A 20,126-nucleotide genomic window follows, 5' to 3' on the forward strand; every position below is an offset into this window, starting at 1 on the left:
AAATACCTGGGTGTACCATGCTCATGGTACACCCGGATGTACCATGAGTGAACTCGTGAAGAGACATACAAAACACATCAAAAAGCCCCATTATAAAGTAAGAGCCGATTCTTCATTTTTTTTCTCTCCTTAAAAAGCTAATTGAAAAGCTACATTATAGTAGTATATGCTCGGATAAGAACCTCGTTAAATATATTTCTATGTATTTCACCAAACGTCACACACTTATAGTAACACTTTGCCATTAAGAAAAAGGTGGGCTTGGTCACATTAACTTACCGGCATAACTCATAAAGGATATTAGGATAAGATTGACTATACATTCATAACTGAAAAACATAAAGTGTCAACCACCTCAACAAATTAAATTAAACTCATCCTTTAACTTAAACAATAATTATTCATCAATATTTAGAGGCAGCCCACTACTACATATAGTTGTTGTTATATTATGCCTCCAACAGAGAAGAAAACATTAGAGAAAGAAAGATTATCAGAATGATGTTTGATAATGAAGATGGTAGTGAAGTAAAGAAAGTTGTGGTGGTAGAAGAAAAGTATTGTTATGAGGAAAAAAGAGAATTAACAGTGCACAAAACTTCAATGTTTAGTGAAGGAGATGGGTTCATTGTGTATGATTCAACTGGTGTTATCCTCTTCCGAGTTGACTCGTATGGTCCTGCTAAAAATCGACTCATTCTTATGGATAATGTTGGCAAACCTCTCCTTACTCTCCTCCCTAAGGTGATTATTCTTACTTTAAGCCTTTCTTTCATGGTATTTAGTATTTACTACATCTTTTAATTTGAGATTGTATGAATTAAATTATGGTATGTATTCGAAAAAGTTGGCACATTTCTACCTTTGATAATGGTTATTATGTTTCTGAAGTTGATGTAATATGGTTTATGTTTGGATTATAGTTTATGTAATTTGAAAAACTTATCACCTTTGTGGTAACTATGATAACTTTATGTCTTCAAAAGAAGAAAAAACTATGATAGCTCTATATGTTCTTGCTTAAATTAAATGATACTCTAAGGGGTCGTTTGGTTCAAGGTTTGGAATGAAAAGGGAATGGAAACAAATAGAGGAAAGGAGGGTAATTTATAATGGTTACTTTTATTAGGTGTTTGGTTCAAGCCATGGAATGGAAATGGAATGGTAACAGTTAACACCAAATAAGTATTTTGTTACTTGAGGGATGAGGGAAAGGTAATAATTTGGGGGAGTCCATTACCACCAAGTAATGGTAATAGATTGATAAGGGGATGAACCAAACAAAAAGAAAGGGAATTGATAATTGATTCAATTTTAGAGTTCAAAAATCATGAACCAAACATGCTCTAAGAATAATACAAATAACACATGAAAGGGCATATTTATATACTTCATCCGTTTCAAAAATTGATGCTACATTGTTGACTTTTCCACTATTCATGAATGAGGTTTGACCATGCATTATTTACTATTAGGTAAAATCAAATGTTATAATGTAATATGTTGTTGGATTTGTCTTAATGTATATTTTCAGAAAATCAAAATTTTATACTTTACTCTAATACATAATTATATATATTAGTAGTCAAAGTAGTGCCTCGACAAGCGTTTTAGTCAACAATGTAGCATCTATTTTGAAACGGAGGAAGTATAATATTATATCTATTAAGAGTATAATCCACAAGTAAATTGGGACTAGTTGTCTCACATTGGAGAAAGAGAGAGAGACTAACATATTAATTTTGGACTACTCAACCTATTACCAATTGATTATATAAAGACAAAAGAAATGTACAAGATAGAATATAGGACACGTCTCTTGCTAGAGCCAACAACATATACATTAAGGAAACGTTTTTTTTCACCTGATACCCCGAGTTTTCAAAACATTCACCTGGTACCCCCCAAGATTTCAAAATATATGGGGTATCCCTAAGTTTCAAACTAATACACTCAGATACCCTTAATGACTAACGACGTCAACCGCCGTTAGTCATTAATCCTAATTTTCTATTTTAAACCCTAATTAACCCCCTAATACTAGCCTTAAAACATTCTTGAATGTCAAAATTTACGATAAAAATCATAAGTTGATTGATGTTAGAGTTTTTTACAGGGTTATACCAGGATAGTAAGGCGTTTTGGGGGATATATCTTACTATTTTTTTTGTGGTGATATACCAACCTAAATTTAAATTTTGTTAAAAGATACTAAAAACACTATTTTCAGCGAGAAAGTCAAATTTCCGGCCTTTGACTTGCTTAATTACTCTCTGTACAATGTGTGATATTCAATTACTTTTATTACATTCATTTTCCTCCAACTTCCTCACTGTCACTTTGTGGCTTACTCGCGAGTTCCTACTAGTTTAAGGCCGAAAATTTTGACTTTCTCACCAAAAATAGTGCTTTTGATACCTTTTAACGAAACTTAAATTCAAATCGGATTCGAACTGCGGTCGGATTGGATTCAGATTGAGATTTTTTGTAAAAATGAATTTTCGGATCGGAATAGACTGAGGGTAATTGGATCCAAAAATCCAATATAACCGAATAGTAATATGCCTTGTATTATGTATCTGGATTGGGCTTAAGTGCTTAACTGATTTTTTTTTGATAAAAAAACTACTCCATAGCACATTACACATAGCACTTCAACCCTTTTCCTAAAATACTAACTGCACTTAATTTCTCATTTCCTAAATTTACTAAGCTACTGTTGCACTTAATTTATTTCATCGAAAAACTAGAGTTTTAAAAAAATTGGATTTTCGGATCGGATCCAATCTAGAGTATGAAAATACGAATTGGATTGGATAGAATTCAAACCCTAATTGGTTTGGATTCGAATGAAAAATTGAAATTCACATTTTATTCGAACCAGATTGTATTAGGTTCTAATCAAACCGCACACCGAACTTTCACCCCTATCTATTACCTTGGTATATCCCTGTAAAAAGAACTCTTGATGTTATACTACTACAATATAATAGTCCTGTTATTTAGCTTGTTTTATTTAATTAGTGCTTGTAAATTAAGTAGTTGTAAGTTGTAATAAATATTTTCTTCTATGTACGTGGAAAAATAGAGGCCTACACTTCATCATAGGTGGGAAGGATTCTTGGGGGAGAAATCAGACGATCAACAACAGCTACCCATCTTTGCCATATGGAAGTCAACAATGATTGGACGGTCCAACATGATAGTAGAAGTGAACAATGGGTCCCATGCAGTGTACCAGATTGAGGGATCTTTCAGTGAGAGAAGTTGCACAATATTTCATGTTCCCTCAGAATCATCAGATAATGAAACGTCCAAAATATCAGTGGCTCAGATCAAACGAAAAGTAGAGCCCACAAGAAAGATGGTTCTAGGAAGAGATGTTTTCAGTCTCTTTCTCAAGGCTGGCTTTGATGCTGCTTTTGCTATGGGATTGGTTTTAGCACTTGATAGAATTGATGGTGATGATGCTATTGCAACCCCCTCTAAATGTCACAAAGAATTTGGAACATAGGAGTGTATTAATATAGAAAAAGAAAAAAATAATATTGGATCTGATAGATATCCGTTTATTAATAGTTTCCAGTTTATTGTTTTGTAAATTCATAGATTCTTCATATTATATCTATGATGTTAGTTTTGTGAGCAGCAGATCATAGTCTAGGTCCTAGTGGTGTTGGCATCACCTCCAATTGCAGAGTTTTTGGGTTCGTCACTCATCCCATGCAAGGAAAGATCTCCAATTTCCCCTAGCCCCTACTTGCATGAGAATTCATCTTAGTTTATTGAAAAAAATGAATTAGTTTTATAGTAAATTTAATATTGATCATAGATATACTAGTCTAAGTTTATTTTGAAAACTAACAATTATAGATTGTAAACTAATTTTTCTAATATTCCAAATATTATTTTTAGCTTTTTTTTTAACATTTTATTGATCATACCCTTCAAAGGGCTTTAGAGGAATATATATGTCAAACAGGGACTACATCTCAATAAGTTGAGCATTCAAAATCACATCCAAACTAATACATTTGAGAAGTGAGAAATCTCTTTATGAGAGAGGGAATTATCTACTCGATCTATATATCCTTCTTGATGAGAAGAGGTCACTAAGAGGCCCTTCTTATCGACATATCTTATGAAGTTTAGGATGAAGGACAAGTTCCCAGAACTACTAGCAAGAGAGGAGCGCCATTGGGCTGCTTACCTTGAGTATGAGACAATACTTATGACTGTTTTTGTGATTGACATTGTTGATAGAGATTTGAATGACACGACACATACTTGATACTACAGCCACATTGGGGTCTAAAGGAGGGCATGGACATGAGAATAAACACAAGATTTCATTACTCAAGACACCTCCAATAATCCCTACTTGAGAAGAGCAGATTAAGGCCTAAAGGAGAGACAATAGGTATTACTCACTACCCACCTTAAACCGGAGATGGGAGGAGGAGGCAATGGGAGAGGATTTACTTGGGGTCTGACCCTTTTCGATGGGTTACCCTAAGACAATTCGGATGCCTTAGAACTTCTTCTACTGAGTACTAAAAAGGTTCTTTCCATGCTTTGATTCACCAACATAAACGAACCAACACAAGATTTGGATGTCAAGGGTAGAGTTGGTTGCATTATTGAATACTCGACCATTTTGTTCTTTCCATAGTGACCATATAATTACTAATTAAGAAGGAGGCAAGCCAAACTTTTCGAAAAAATTTATTTGAACATGGGAAGACCCATTGTTCAAATGCTAACTCAAGAATGGAGGGCCACACCCATGAAATATTCCAAATCCTCCACCATCAATTCCATATTTCTCGAGCAAAGGGGCAATGAAGAAAGAGGTGTGAGATATTCTCAGGCCACATAAGGTAGAGGGAACAACTAATTTCATCAATGGGGAGAATTTGCAATTTAACAAGTTTCTTCTTTGAGTTTATCCTCTCTAAAAGAGCTAACCATGCGAACACTTCGATCCTATATGATGAACAAGACCTTTCCATAACCTAACAACAAAATTCTTTAAGCACGAACTTGATGTTTTTGGAGAGTTCTAAGTATAGAGATTTCACTGAGAAAACACTGAAGTTGTTTGGAGTCGATAACGAGATATCATTCTTGTCTTTGATTATTATTACTTGTTGAAGAAGTAGGAATAAAGAGTCACATTAAGCTTGTTCGCTTCGCGACTTCGCATGAAGGTACGAGACAATATTCTAATTTTATGTAGAAGCCCATCGAGGCAAGAGGCAAGGCTGCAATGAGGAATAATCTCAAGAATTAAAGCTTCAAGGCTAAATTGTTTCCCCATGTATCATGCCAGAATAAAGATCTTTCACCATTCCCAATCTGCATCTTAGAGCCATATTTCAGTAGGTACGGTCTTTCGTTTTCTTGTTTTTCAGAAGATGATTGCAAATTATTCTCCACGGACCCCCATGAATGAGAGGCGTTAAATCTACCATACAAGTGGAAGGAGAGTACTTGTATTTGGCTTCAATGGTTTGCCTCCAAAGGGATTTCAGTTCATGAGTGTATCTCCAAACCCATTTAAATAACAAACCCAGATTTCGGAATAGCAAATTTCCAACATTGAGACCCCCGAGGATTTTGGGAAGTTGAACTATATCCCATGTGACAAGCTAGGGCAAAAGATTTTTTTGTGGGACTTTTAAAATCCCAACAAAGGAACTCACTTAGGCTCTATAGCGAGCAACGAGAAAAAGAAAAGATGGGTGCTTTAGATTTTTCTATCATGTGCCTTTTATATTTGGAGATGTGAAGTTTTGCTTTTGCCTCACCGGTGTTCACATCTCTTAGTTCTAGAAACCATCGTTGAAGCCATTTACAATCTATCATGGCCTTTTTATCCTCTAAGGAATCAAATGAGACTAAGGGTAACATACCCCCCAAAGATTTAATCTTTAAACATGTGACTCCTTCAGCAAGGATGTGATCAAGAATTATTGTAGATGATGATGATACATTTGCCACAACGATGACGCTTCTATTGAGGAGTTCCTCTAGGTCAGGATTTGACTGCCCCTTAATCTAGAGTGACTGGCCACCATCCGTTTTACTTATTTCCAGTTGCTCTCTCACTTCTTCAGTATCTTCACCTATCGAGAACCCTTGAACTCGTGATTCTCTTTTTGCTCATTTCTCGAATCTTATCACTAGAGAGTGGTTCAAGGAACTGGTTGGGTAGAAGGGATTCAGGCTGGTCTGTTTGGGGGTTTGAGGGTGGTTGATTGGGCTTTGGCTATTTGGGGAGTTTGAAGCTATGAGTTGGTTCATGATTGGGAAGTGGATTTGCGGTTTGCTTGGAGGATGGTTTTGTCGTCTCTCTATATGAGCGATGGTCTCTTATGGCAGGTGTTCTTTGAGGGAAAACAGTGGGTGTAGGTATTTTCTTGTTCAGGTTTGTCGTATTTCGCCAAGTTAACTCCCAATTTAAAGTTTTCCAACATTCTTTCATTTTCAATTCTAATTGCATTAGTAGGGCCTGTATTGAGAAGAATTTTATAAAGGCATATAGGTGTTGACAGTTGGCTCTGAGTCTGGGCGGTATGACAAGGTCAACTATGTCACCATGGCGACTGAAAACGTTGATGATGATATGAGGGTTTATGTCAGAGAGGAGAAAATCAACGAAGATAGTTTTGCAGGCTATGGGTGAGGTTTGGCTGCAAGCTGCTTCCTTCTGACAGTGGCCATTCACCTTCCTTTTTTCGGTTCCAAAGATAATCTCTCTTTCTTTCTCTGAACATGTTTTTAGAAAATTGGTAATTATTGTTTTTAGCTTTTGAAAAGATTGATAGTTCAAAACATGCAACTGTAACCAAAAAAACCTCAATAATTTGATTTCGGTTTGGAAGCTACTAATAAGGCAGCCCATCACAATTCAAATAAGCAATATATGTAGTCCAATCCCATAATAATCTTCTAAAATATCATTTTGTCTTGTATTAGTTATTTGTCCTTATTTATTTAATTTAAACACTTATCATGACATGTAGATTTCAAAGATAAGTTCGTTGTTAATTGATTATTAAATGTTATTAGTTTATTACAAAGTTATATTTAATATTATATCCCTTATAAAAAAAGTTAGATGTGATAGGAGTAAGTGAAATCTTTCTTTTTGAAGAAAAATGAGAATATACCGTATTTTTTTTATTGAGAGAGGAGGGGGCTCAAGTAAGGCATGAGATATAAGTAATATTAGTGCGACCAATTTTAGTATTAAGTTTCTCGATCAAATTATTGTGAAAAGGATGAAGAAAATAAAGTGTTCAAACTAGTTTGGAACGAATGAATCAGACTAATATACCTGATATAGTTGGATTTTTATTTGAGTTTTACTACAATAATTGAATATGTTGATGATCAAAATTAAGCATTAACAAGTGAGGATGTAAAGTGGAATATATTTTTTTTTTTTTGAGGAGAACTATTTCACAATTAGTCCTCAATCTAATTACAAATTTAAAGAGATTAATTACTATTTGGTAATTTTCTTCTTCTCCTATTCTCCAAAAAAGCCCCATTTATAATTCTTCCGTTTCTTCTACTCACCAAAAAATTCAATCTTTATAATTTATTTTAGCACATGGCCCCTAATTTTATGAGACGGCCCTGAATTTTATAATGGTGATTACTGATAACTTGATTGAATCCAAACTTTTGACTAACACTCCTCTTAAGATAGTGTTTTTGTTCAACTTATATATATATAAAAAAAGAGTGTTATGATAAATTTCAATAAATTTTAGAAAATTCAAATACAAGTAAAATCAGTTCACCAACATCGAACCTGATATCTTACCGAGTCAGATAGCTCACATATAATGAGCTCCAAAGCTAGTGATATATAGTATGGATGTGTTGACGTGCACCCTTAGTGTCGTCTAGTGATAACTGATTAAGGATTAATCTAGTTGATGGGTAAATTAAGTGAACTGCAAATGATCATAAATAGTCTGACGTCTGACCATACTATCAAAGTATCAATTATCATTAACCACTGTGCATTAACTCCAACATTGAAGGCCTACGCTTTAAGAGGGGGGGTCCTGATTAGGTAAGTTTAGAAGCTTGGAGCGTTGCCAAATGCCAACTCGAAAGCATTGGTCATATGCTCAATTGCTCATTCTAATTTCAATCCTCTTTCGTCATTTTGGTCATAAGTGCATGATCAGATGATAAATTTCACATTCCACTAAGAAAGAAATTTGTCAATTTCATGGAGTTTATTTCACTATAATACTTAAGATGCTGACCAAATAATACCTAACTAAACAAAATATTTAAATCAATACTATAGTACATATAGTTTTGCTAATTACTGATTGTTAATATTACTAGAGGTGGCAATGAGACGAGACAACTCGCGAGCTACTCGAGATTGATTCGGTCAAAACTCGATCAAAGCTCGACTCGAGTGAGTTGAAATCGAACTCAAAATCGATTCGAAATGCTAACGAGTCGAGTCGAGTTAGCTCAAACTCGACTCGCATCATTGTCACCCCTAAATATCACATCCAAGAATAATTGTGATTTGAAATTTATGGATTGCTACTGAGAAGGTAGTAGAGCGACCAATTGGTTGGCAAATAGAGAAGTGAATTAGATTGATTCGATAAGTATTCTTCAAGACCTCATATGGAATTATGTAATTGAAGAAGATATAATTGGAATAACCTTACCACGTTTAATTAACTGTTACTAGTTCTCTTTTCTTCATCAAGGATTAGCCTCTCGTTATTAGCAAATTCTCATGCTAACTATTGTTTTATCTATTGCTAAAGCCTCTAAAACTTTGAAAAAGAATATAGCAATATATTTAGCCTTCAAGGGGGAAAAAAAAAAAAACTTGGCTTCAAAAACTGAAATCTCATAGAAGCTAAGATGAATTTCAATACACAACACTTATTGGCTCCAGCTTTCTACCCGGCCTATGAGTTAAGAACTGAATATGAGTGTCTATGGAGGGGAGTATTAAGTATATGTGCTCCAAAGTTTGAATTCTAATTATAGAATGAATCCCTGGACACAACAAGGTGTCGTATCATTTTGTGACCCCCAACAACAAAGCAGCAGGGAAAACCTTTGGCTCCACAATCCACATAATTGGCGTGCCCAAAAATCCCAACATCAAGTGGGAATAGGTGCTGTTTTTTGCAGAAGCACTAGTACAATGACACTACATGTAACGCATGAAAATAATGGAGTATATGAAATAATTCAAAAGTTATGAGAAATGAAATTGAAAGATCTAGATATCACTTAATTTAGCTGTTAAATTTTGATAATACATAAATGCAAGACATGATTCTCGAATGTGTTTATATATTCTGGATGTCAGCTAGTTTAATTAATTGTGATAATTAAGAACTAGGATCAAATCTCATCTATATCATTTACCCCCGTGGCTCTCTCTATACTACTTGTATGTTATATGACTATACAAAATGTGTCCTTTTTACAAATTAAACTTCAACTACTTGTATGTTATTAGAATCATAAATCTCTCTTTTTTTTATAACCGGAAAAATGTGCATTAATTAAAAAGGAAATACAACCTGATGCTAATACAATTCTACACACATAGAAACTTAACTGAGCGATATTCGCTCTATATAACTATTACAAAAACATAAATAACTTAAATAAGGATAAAACTGCTCGATCTGGAGGGCTGAGTTGATACACAACTGTAGAAAATCTCTTCTGCTGGTAGATGACAAGCGCCAGAACCCTGACGAACGGAGTGGGGGAGAAGATTGATTTCACAAACGGGGCAACAAAGCAACCGCGAGAATAGGAACTTGCTACAGGACCAGTCCCATTGACCTTTTGTCACATGGGATTTCACGTCCATGGAAGAGTCACATTCCTTTGTGACTCAATACCCTTTTGGAAGGGTATTTCAGGCTTCTGCATTTAATGAGAAACTCAAATGAGCTGACGCGCTATAAACCCAACTAACAAATTGAAGAGCCGCCTTCAGATTTCTTTTTGTCAAGACAATAATGATTGATAAAATCATTACGAGCCGAGATTGAGATCTAACCAGTTGGATCGAGGCTTGGAATAGCAACTTATGAGAATCCGTAGAGACTAGAGAGAAACGAGAGAAAAGTTTTCTCTCTTTCAGAAAATATTATTAGAATCAGAATTCTCAAATGAGAAATTATTACAACTTGAATAGTTACAATAAAATGACTAACTGTTTTTAGAAGCACTAGGATGAAAGTTAGCTGAGCACATCTTATGACAACAACTTATTACACAAGTTTTGTGACTTCCCTTAGTCCCCCTTGGATATTGTCAAGTGTATATCCTGATAGGCTGATATTCTAAAATGAATTTTTTTTAATTCAATAACTAAAAAGAATAATGAGTTGATACATTGGCTTCCTCCTCTTATATTGACCCATCAATAAAAACGAAGGATACAAAAGCGGGTGTAGGTAGAATCCTTGGAAAACTAATACTTCTTCCGTTTCTAAATAAGTACAACATTTGCATGGTGTTTACTATTCACAGTTTAAACTTTAATTAGCTTTGGTGATTTACATTTTAGGAAAAACACAGTCATGTGGGATCTTATTAGATTCGTCTAAATGTGAATTTTTTTAATATCAATTTTTTTATAATTTTGACTTATTGATAATTGAAGATATTAATGGTTAAAATAATACATTGGCAAACGTGAAAACAATAAGTGTTGCACTTATTTAAAAACGGAAGAAGTAATAATAATAGTAACAAGTTTAGCATAGATAAGTTTAATTTGGTAAACATTAGTTCTGTATTCGGAAAGATAAGTTGATAAGACTGAAGAGTATGCCCTTGTTCAATAATTTAATTTCAACGATATGTGAAATCAAGATGCTTACTATGTACTCCCATGACTAAAAGTCTACAACAATATTAACTTCGCTTCTTTGTTAAGTATCAAGCAATGTGATTTAATTTGGTTTTGATAATCAATGCTTGAAAACTTTTACTGTTAGAAATTATAGCATTTGGATTGCTAGTTAGTTTGATGTCCTCTGGGTGTTTTTATTCATTGGACATTAGTCAAAGTGAAAGTATTGGGTCAGACCGTCTGACCAATACATATTGTCAGACGGGCTGCCCAGTACTGTACAATTTTAATTTGCTTTGTTACGCAGAGCTGCTGATATTTCTACCACTTTCCGAGTTCGTTTCGAGTTGCCGAAATCGGAGCTACCACGGCGGTGACCTGGCATTACTGTCGCGGGTGATCGGAACTCCTGATCATCGCCACTGGAATAATTCATACCTTGGGCCAATGGTATATGTGGAGAGAGATAAAAGAGAAGTCCAAATACATAAGGAACCAATTTCTTCTTGATAAACTACTGCAACAATGGCGACAGATGGTTGTGAGGTGATGGAAGAAGACATTTGACTCCAACAAAAAGACCTCATGAAGACCTCATAAAATCAAAAAGACCTCATGAAGACATTGATGAAGAAGATGATGGGATAATTACAACAAAAAAGAAGGAAAAATTTTTAAGAGAAAGAGATGAACTCCAAAACTTTTGAAGTGATAAAAATTTTGTGAAAGAAATTGCAGCGAAGCAGAGGTGACGGGAGGAGAGAGAAAATGATGTTCAGTCTTCATTCTTTTCCTATTTTCCAATTTCAGTTGGACTTTGTTTTGTTTCAGTTGGACTTTATTTTGTTTCAGTTGGACTTTGTTTTGTTTCAGTTGGACTTTCTTTTCTTTCAGTTGGACTTTCTTTTCTTTCAGTTAGACTTTCTTTTCTTTCAGTTGGACTTTCTTTTCTTTCAGTTGGACCAACTGAAAGAAATAATGGGCCAACTGAAAGAAATAATGGACTAACTGAAACAAAATGAAGACTACCTGAAGAAAAATGTAGACTACCTGAAAAAGAATAAAGACCAACTGAAACCCAAGTAAGTCTAATTGAAGCACAAAAACCCACTGAAAAACAAAGAAGACTAACTGAAAACAAAATGAAGACTACCTGAAAAAAAATTGGAACCACCTGAAAAAAAATGGAGACTACCTGAAAAAAAATTGGAACCACCTGAAAGTCGTCCGACCAAGATTATGGTCGGACGAGTCCGACACAATACGTTCTCTTAGTCAAAAGATGAATCATAATCATACTTAGTTTGAAAAAGAATATCTTATTATTGAAAATTGAGAGTATCTTATTGTTTATCAAGCCAAATTTAAAGGTATATTATTGAACCATACTGTAAATTATATAATTGTCATATCCTTAAATGTCAATACAATATTATAAATATAAAATTATGAAAATCATTTCTAGAGTCGTGCTCATATAATTCATTTATATATGAAGTTGCATTCATCTTATCGTGCACTCTTTCTATCTTTGACTTTCTATCTTTGATCTCTAAGGATAATCACTTAAGAAAAAACTATTTAGAAAGTTGATTTTGACCAAAAAGATTAATTTTTTTTTTATGAGTAAAGACTTTATATGTTACTTTTTTTTTTTGAAAAACACTCAACATTGTTTTTTCTTTCAATAAGAATGCACCTAGTAATAGCATGAAACTTATTTGTCAAAGTACACACTGTATCGTCAAATTTTAGCGAAAAGTCAAAGTTTTAATTGTACACCTAAGACTCAGCTTGATCAGAATTAAATCAAGAATAAATCATTACGACTTAGTCCCTGTTCTTTTGGCACAATTTCAATCTAGTCCAGCTACTTTCCTCAAACAATTTTGCGTTAATTCTGTTAAGCTCAACTCGTTTCAGTTCAGCTCAACTCATTTCAGTTCAGTTAAGCCTGTAACTAAAAAAACAGGTAAAAGTGATCATGGACGGGGTCAGGCTTTGGCAAAAAAAGTGACTCGTTTCGGGTCAAACCAACAGCCAAAGCTCCAGACTGAAATCCCGCTAATTCGGGTCGGGCTATGCGAGTTTTTCTAATCGGACAAAAAAATAGCCTAATTTCTCATATTGGTGACCTGATTCTTTTGCCCAAATAATAGGGACGAGGTCGGACTCGCTCGCATGCTAAAAAATCGTGCCCAAAAATCCGTTGATTTTCTAGCGGGGGTAGACTCTCAAGCCGGACCCATATTAATCACCTATATCTATCATAAAACACTAATAGTTGAGACCGATCTTGTCAATTTTTCCGAAAAAATAAACCTTGATCCCCATGTGGGCATGTATGTGTTTTCCCAAGTTTACCCTCACTGAGTGAGTGAGGCCCTGGTCTGCTAGGTTCAAAAGCAGGAAAGCAACAGGAGATTGAAGTGGAGAGGAGGAGAGAGAAAGAGAAGAAGGTGCGCCAAAAGGGGAACCCCCAACCCCATGTACAGAATAACTTCCTTATCAGTCTTCTCTTTTCTCTTTCTTCTCACTCTATTCACAAAACTGCAAGAAAAGCATAGAAATTTACAAAAATAAAATAAAAAGAAAGAGTGAAAGCAAGAAAATTTAAGATGCCTAGACCAGGTCCAAGACCTTATGAGTGCGTTAGAAGAGCTTGGCACTGTGATAGACACCGACCCATTAGAGGTTCTATCATTCAACAAATTTTCAGGTTTTTGGGTCTTTTCTTAATTCATGATTTCCACCATTTTTGAGCTCAATTTCATTGTTTTTATCTTCATTGTTTTTGTAATGCTCACTATGTGTTTGTTTCTTCAGAGTTGTCACTGAAGCTCATAGTTCTATTACTAGAAAGAACAGAGAATGGCAAGAGAAGTTGCCTCGTGTTGTGTTAAAAGCTGAGGAAATTATGTATTCTAAAGCTAATTCTGAGGTAATTAGTGTTTATGATTTCTGGGTTTTTGTGGGTTTAAGCAAATTTTTTGTACTTTTATCTTTTTTAGCTGTGTTTTGAGCTTATTGGGTGTGCATTGTTTGATTGATTAGGCTGAGTATATGGATCCTGAGACACTTTGGGAGCGCCTTAATGATGCTGTTGATACTATAATTAGAAGAGATGAAAGTACTGAAAGTGGTCAATTTCTTCAGCCTTGTATTGAAGGTATTTTTTTTTTTTTTAATGTGTTTTGGTGAATAATTGCTGCTTTGTTGGATCTCATATTTAATAAATCTTGGGTCTTTGAGCTTTAGTCCTTGTTGTTTGATTGTGCATTGTCACTGTGATGGGGTTCAATGCATTGTAGTGGATATTTTGGAATTTTTGAAGTGGTTGTTTGGTGAAAATTTCATTAAACTGTATCATGCTAAAATCTGGGGTTAGGGTTTAGCTGAAGGGTTTTTTCTCAGGTTTAGCAGTATGTTATAATAGCCTTGTAAGAGTGCCGAATTCATTATGATGATTGATGAGGTCTGTATGGATAGCAGTAAGCAATGATTGATCTTTCCCCATGTGAATTTTGTTGTCCAGCTGCCCTTGTTCTGGGATGTCATCCTGTTAGAGCATCACGTAGCCAGCGGAACAGTAATCCGAGGAGTTATCTCAACCCGAGATTTCAAGAACCTTCTCCAGCAGCTCCAGCAGTTCCCGATGGCCCCAACTATCATCAACCACCCTCTCAACCACCAAACCTCTCAGGGAGTCCGTTGAGCATTTCGAGATCAGCAATGGGAAACCAGGCTAGTACATCTCCGCTTTCTAGCAGCCAAATGGTGCCCAACACTAGCTACATTGCTACTCGCACCAGCCCTTATTCCCAACCCAACTTTCCTAGACCTATGCACTCCGCGCCTGTTGAATCGAACTCCTTGCTGAACTTTGGCTCTATTTATCCTTTGTATTATGGTAGTCAATTCCAGAATCCAGAACCCCAGTTTGGGTTCTGTTCACCTCAAAACTCAAATCCTAGGAATGTGATTGTCGGCACACCAGTAGGTTGGCATGGAACACAGCCTCCTTGTTTTGCCAGCACGAGGAATCTGCTACCTAATGAAAATGTGGAAACTGCAGCAGACAAGTACAGGCGAGTAAACTTAGTTGCCAACCATGGAAAGGCAGCTGAAATAGACTGCGATTTATCTTTACGATTGGGTCCTTCCGAGCAAGGTATAAGTGTGGAAAAAGGTCTTGGTCGTCTCACCAGTGATGGTGGTTCAAGTAGTCAGCAAGAGAATAGCAAGTACTCTTTAGGTGCTAAGAATCCTGAGTTCTGTTTCTTCCCTAGGCACAGTGGCAACGATCCCTCTGAACCCTGTGACAACAGACAGGAACAGGACAATCAGGTTCTAGATAGACATGCAATTCTGAGGAAGCGTAAAGCCCCAGATGATCTTGAGTTAGAAGCTGGCGGTTCTCAATGGCTCCCGGCGCCACAACCCAGCCAATTTCATGTTCAATATAGATGGCCAGGTATGTAACACATTCTTTGAAGGGTAAAATGCAATTTATTGAATTTTGATGCAGTCTATTCTTGTATTGGCCCCAATGCTAACCTTTCCCTTGTACTGGTTGGTAGCTAGTAGCAAGACTAGCAACTTTGCAAGATAGCTGTTAGACTTTCAAAGAACCCTGGTCTTTATATAACATGGTTGTGACTCAGCATTACAAAATATGGCCGCTGTACTAAGTGAGACGGTTTGAGAAAAATGTCATAACCTAGATTTATCAAAATGAAGCTGAACAAAGATTTTTTATGGTGTCAGCTTATGGATTTATGAACAAGCTTATGGATTAGCTAAACTGATAAAAGGATACCATATATTGACAAATGACTATCTCAGGTTGGAAGGGGCATTGAATCCCATACTATAGATACCCATTGGTGACTACTGAAAGGTGTGATGAACTAGCATCAATAACAGACCAAAAGCAGTAGATTATGGAATAAAAGAAAGATTAGGGAAATGAGAGAGATTATTAAGGCAAGAAACAAGTGAAGATATGATTGAATAGATGATTAAATCACCAATTACGACCTAGCCCTCTTTCGAGAGGAATGTCCATCTTTCAATTAAACTAACGGACCACTTATACCAATATTCGACATGCTTTCTGTCTTCCTACTCTCCTCTATTTATGGAGGATTTTCCTACTCTCTCCTCCAACTAACTTAGTTCCTTATTCCTCAAGCTAACATATAACAAACTAATGTGCATTACCAAAAGTGCCCCTCCTCTATGCCAATCTATTACAAAAGGTTGTCATAGAAAGTCTATGTGAGGGGATCATTTATATTCCAAATATCTCACCATTGTTGGCAGCTCTGGTGAGAATTAAATTTCTGCTGTTTATTAGGTTGATATATTGTAAAATATCTGCCATTTGCCACCCAAAAGGAAAGTCTTTCTATAGCTTGAAGCCATTAGATAGGATATAAAGCTAGTTGAGGTGCACTTCATTTTAGACCAAGTTATTCATTTTAGTGGCAAGATTGCATTTCTCTGTTTTAATTTTGAGTCTTTCACTTGTTCTTAAAGAATTGTTGCTAAATTTGTTGTAGGAGGTAGCACAAAAAATGACAATCCAAACAGAAATATAGATCGAAGAAACATCTGAGCAATGCCTTTTAAAGGACTGAATTGAAATATTTTCAGGAGGAAAAGGGAAATCCCATTCACAAAATCTAGAACTTCAGTGTTGTGAATGGACTCTTTCTTTTCATGAAGAACCCACATCTCATGCACATTTTTGCAGAAGCCATTCCACAAATGAAGCTAGCTTTCGTTTGCTCTAAGGAATGCAACCAGGTCAATATCCTTGAAGTTCCACTTCAGTCAGTTGTTGGTGCTGTTTGTAATCATGCTAACCCCCTCAAGGAATTGTATTTCTGCTGTATCCGTTGCAGGTGATTGCGGTTGTGATTGTAAGATGTGAAGAATTAGTTCGCTGAAGCGTTTTCCCTGGACGTGGTTCTGCAATAAACAGAGAAGCAACTGTGGAGCTTGCATTCAGCATAACCTAATTCGTTTTTTCTCTGTTCAACCTAGGATTATGTACCTCCACCCCTACACCCACGTCCCACGGCCCCAAAAAAGGGAGAAAAAAAACGGGCTCTACGCATTTTGCAGCTGGAATTTGTAATGTGATGATTGTGCGCCTTACTCTAGGGGTTTGCAATTTCTTAGAATCAGCCCATCCAGTATTAGGTCACATATGTTAATTGGTGATTGAGGAGGGAGAGCTTGATGCGCATTTGTCATGTGAGGGTCATGTACTTGTGATTTATGCAGCTAAAGAGGCGTGGAGGACAAAGGAATGGTTGGAGTTATCCTTTCTATTTAGTATCAAAATACTTGATTCTAGTAAAATCTCTTGCGCAAGAAGGTTGGCTAGCTGGACTTATTGCCGAAAAAAAAGGGTCGTTTTGAAACAAAAAAGCTGCCCCACCCCAGCAGGCGGGTTGTTTACTCTGTCGTCACCGGGGAGGTCTTGGCAAAGTATGCTTGGACAGGCGGCTAAAATTTGGTGTAGTTGTTGAGGTCAGTTTCTGGAAATTTCTATTTGATTCGTTTGTTGCAGTGACGAATGAGAATTGACAATATAATACAGTTTTCTGTCTAGGTTTTGTTCCCCTGCCTGCGGGAATAAATGAGTGAATAAGCTGCTGTCCCCGGTGAAGTTTGAATATTTGTCTTTGCCAACTTAACCTAGACTTTGGTTTTTGCATTAGACGCCGGTATTTGTCCAAGTGTTTGACTCGTAAAATTTATGAAAAATTCCGTGATTTTTGCCCAAGACGAGTTTCAAATTGTACATACGCAATTCAAAGTAGCGAGGATCCGACACAGGTGCCTGACGTAAATAAAGTCTCTCAGTAACATGATAGCTGAAGACAACTCTCTCAAGTGTGAGACAGGATCACCAGTTGCTGCATGGCCCGAAGTGTATCTACTTGTAGAGGTGGGCTCTCTTGCTGAACAAAAGGAGATTTCTGCAGCACACTATTTGTTGATTGATGACATACTAACATGTTATTTCCACATGGATTTCAATTAACCCTATGGTTATCTCTGACATACATAGGACTACTAGGTGCTAGGTCATTGATAGCTATATAAAATTTGAATCTAATAGCTATAGAATGTACTGTTTAGTGGCCCATAATGACTGTATCACTGTATGGTTTAAGTATGTTTCTAAAAGACCAAAACATAACTTATCCAGGTTCATAGAAGTATTTGTTTGAATTTTCAACTTTGTTTTCTTGTTGCTTTCAGTGTCATTTTTTATATGCCATAAAGGTTTTTCTTTGTTTTTTTTTTTACGTGGTATTCCTATGTTTTAGCAATTTCTACGTTGTATTTTTAAACTTTTTTTGTTCTATTTTGTACAATTCTTTTGATTGGATGTTAGGGTTTTTGTTATTTTTTTGTTTTCATTTGTTTAGATTTACAATAAAAAGGAAAAATATTCTTCTTCTTTAAAATGTTCGACAAAACAAAGCAACAGGGTAAATTTTTTGTTGGAAAATTTCCTCATGTACATCTAAAGAAGTGAATATAAAAAAAATAAACGAAAAAATTAATGTTGACTTTACTCAAGGGTATAACTTGAAAGAAAAAAAATATTAGGTGTACAACGTAGAAAATGCTACAACACACGATATCATATAGAAAAATCAATGTTTTCTTTGGCTAGGGTTGCCTACTTTATTATCACAATAAACTAATTTGCATATCTCAACTCTTTTGTCACAAGGGACTTGAGTTTCACCATCATCAAAGAAATATATTGAGAGGAGAAAAACATTTGATTATATGGTAAATTAGTTTAGATTGCATACTTGTCAATTTCAATTGTAAATTTGAAATTATTAATGAGTCTCACCATCACGTTGTAATCATAAAGTCACCCAATTATATAACCGGTAGACACAATAAAATAGATTATAAGTGCAATGTCAACGGTGACACAATTGTTCATGAAATTGCAATTTTTTTGAGTGAACAAAAAAAAAACACCTCTCCCATTGGTGATAATAATTTGTTCATGACATGAACAAATTGCTCATTGTTCATCCTAAACTATACAAAACAAGCTAATGATAAATTGCCACATGTCTTGGGTAACTTTGGAAAATTTTCTAGAAATTTCTATGGAATTTCCAGAAAATTCCTTTATCAAAAAAAAAAAAAAAATTTGTACCAAAGTTCATAATCTATTTCCCTCTATACAATGATACACATATTAACATATTTCAAAATATTTTTTTTAAAAAATGAAATGAGGTATAGTGATGATTTATTTGTTCATGAGTGGAATGGAGGTGATATTTTTGTTCATGAAGGGAAATTTGATGAATTTTTTGTTCACCGTTGACAAGGCTCTAATTGGAGTAAGTACTAAACTTTCCGAATAATGGGGCCAGACCGCCAGACTAATGTCTTCAAGCACCAATTGCACAGGCGGATTTGGACAGAATTTATGGGCCGAAGAACGTAGTGACACATCAATTCCTCTTAGTGGATCCAAAATATTTGTTCAGCACAAGCTTGGAAATGATATGTCAATATCATCTAAACTAAATGTTTGTTTTGTTGCTGGAAATTATTTTTTTTATAGAAATTTACAATATGTCGAGATCTATTTTTCTTTTGGAATTTCTAGAAATTAGCTTAAGTTGTTTGGTAGTTATAAAAGAAGTTGTAATTTATAGAAATTTATATACGGTCTTTTCACCAGGAACCCATGTGTTTTTCAAAATTCATGGCGTATCCCTATTTTTGAAAAAATGCATCAAGTACCCTTACTATTTCCACAAAATGCATGAAATGCCCTTAATGACTAACGGCGTCAAGTTTCCGTTAGTCATTAACCCTAATCCTAACCCCAATCCTAACCCTAATTCTACCACCTACCCCTAACCTTAACCCTAAACTCCAATCCTAACCCTCCCACCACCCTTGACAACCCCCTCCCCTACCCCACCTCGTACCCTGTCGAATTCCCCCACTCCCCCACCCACTGTTGAATCCCCCTCCCCCATTCCCGTAGCGGAATTCTGGCTGGGCTATCCTGTTTTTGATCGATTTTGGCCGGTGTTTTGTAGCCCAATTCGCGGAATCTGCAACCCCGAGGTTTGGTCGATGGGGGTGGGGATTCGACAGGGGGTGGGGGAGGGTGGGGGAGGGTGGGGGAATTTGACGGGGGTTGGGGAGCTACCAATAATATAGCTCC

The 20,126-nt window shown here is 35.8% G+C and overlaps 2 protein-coding genes across 5 annotated transcripts; both read left to right on the forward strand.

Annotated features, from left to right (window-relative positions):
- Positions 1-298: 298 nt before the first annotated feature.
- Positions 299-3,645, forward strand: LOC104902004 (protein LURP-one-related 12). Its single transcript, XM_010689645.4, has 2 exons — positions 299-744; positions 3,089-3,645. Exons 1-2 carry the CDS (start codon positions 499-501, stop codon positions 3,512-3,514), a joined length of 672 nt encoding a protein of 223 aa, XP_010687947.3. The 5' UTR covers positions 299-498; the 3' UTR covers positions 3,515-3,645.
- A 9,637-nt stretch (positions 3,646-13,282) lies between these two features.
- On the forward strand, positions 13,283-18,165 carry LOC104902005 (hypothetical protein). Of its 4 annotated transcripts, none has more exons than XR_008967249.1 (7): positions 13,283-13,604; positions 13,712-13,826; positions 13,940-14,054; positions 14,421-15,359; positions 16,544-16,696; positions 16,795-17,428; positions 17,499-18,165. XR_008967249.1 is itself a non-coding variant. In XM_048634658.2 (6 exons), exons 1-5 carry the CDS (start codon positions 13,504-13,506, stop codon positions 16,681-16,683), a joined length of 1,410 nt encoding a protein of 469 aa, XP_048490615.1. In that variant the 5' UTR covers positions 13,283-13,503; the 3' UTR covers positions 16,684-16,696; positions 16,795-18,165. The 4 variants fall into 4 exon arrangements, 2 of the variants coding, with proteins under 2 accessions (XP_048490615.1, XP_019106953.2); XR_008967250.1 differs by having other exon boundaries at positions 17,511-18,165; XM_048634658.2 differs by having other exon boundaries at positions 16,795-18,165.
- Positions 18,166-20,126: the final 1,961 nt, after the last annotated feature.

The sequence above is a fragment of the Beta vulgaris genome, chromosome 8, assembly GCF_026745355.1.
Source record: "Beta vulgaris subsp. vulgaris cultivar EL10 chromosome 8, EL10.2, whole genome shotgun sequence".
Classification (NCBI taxonomy): domain Eukaryota; kingdom Viridiplantae; phylum Streptophyta; class Magnoliopsida; order Caryophyllales; family Amaranthaceae; genus Beta; species Beta vulgaris.

Coding starts and splice junctions, on each gene's coding strand:
- LOC104902004 (XM_010689645.4), top strand. CDS start 499: ATGATGTTTGATAATGAAGATGGTAGTGAAGTAAAGAAAGTTGTGGTG. Junction 745..3,088: donor TCCTTACTCTCCTCCCTAAG/GTGATTATTCTT, acceptor GTGGAAAAATAG/AGGCCTACACTTCATCATAG.
- LOC104902005 (XM_048634658.2), top strand. CDS start 13,504: ATGCCTAGACCAGGTCCAAGACCTTATGAGTGCGTTAGAAGAGCTTGG. Junction 13,827..13,939: donor ATTCTAAAGCTAATTCTGAG/GTAATTAGTGTT, acceptor TTGATTGATTAG/GCTGAGTATATGGATCCTGA. Junction 14,055..14,420: donor TCTTCAGCCTTGTATTGAAG/GTATTTTTTTTT, acceptor TTTGTTGTCCAG/CTGCCCTTGTTCTGGGATGT.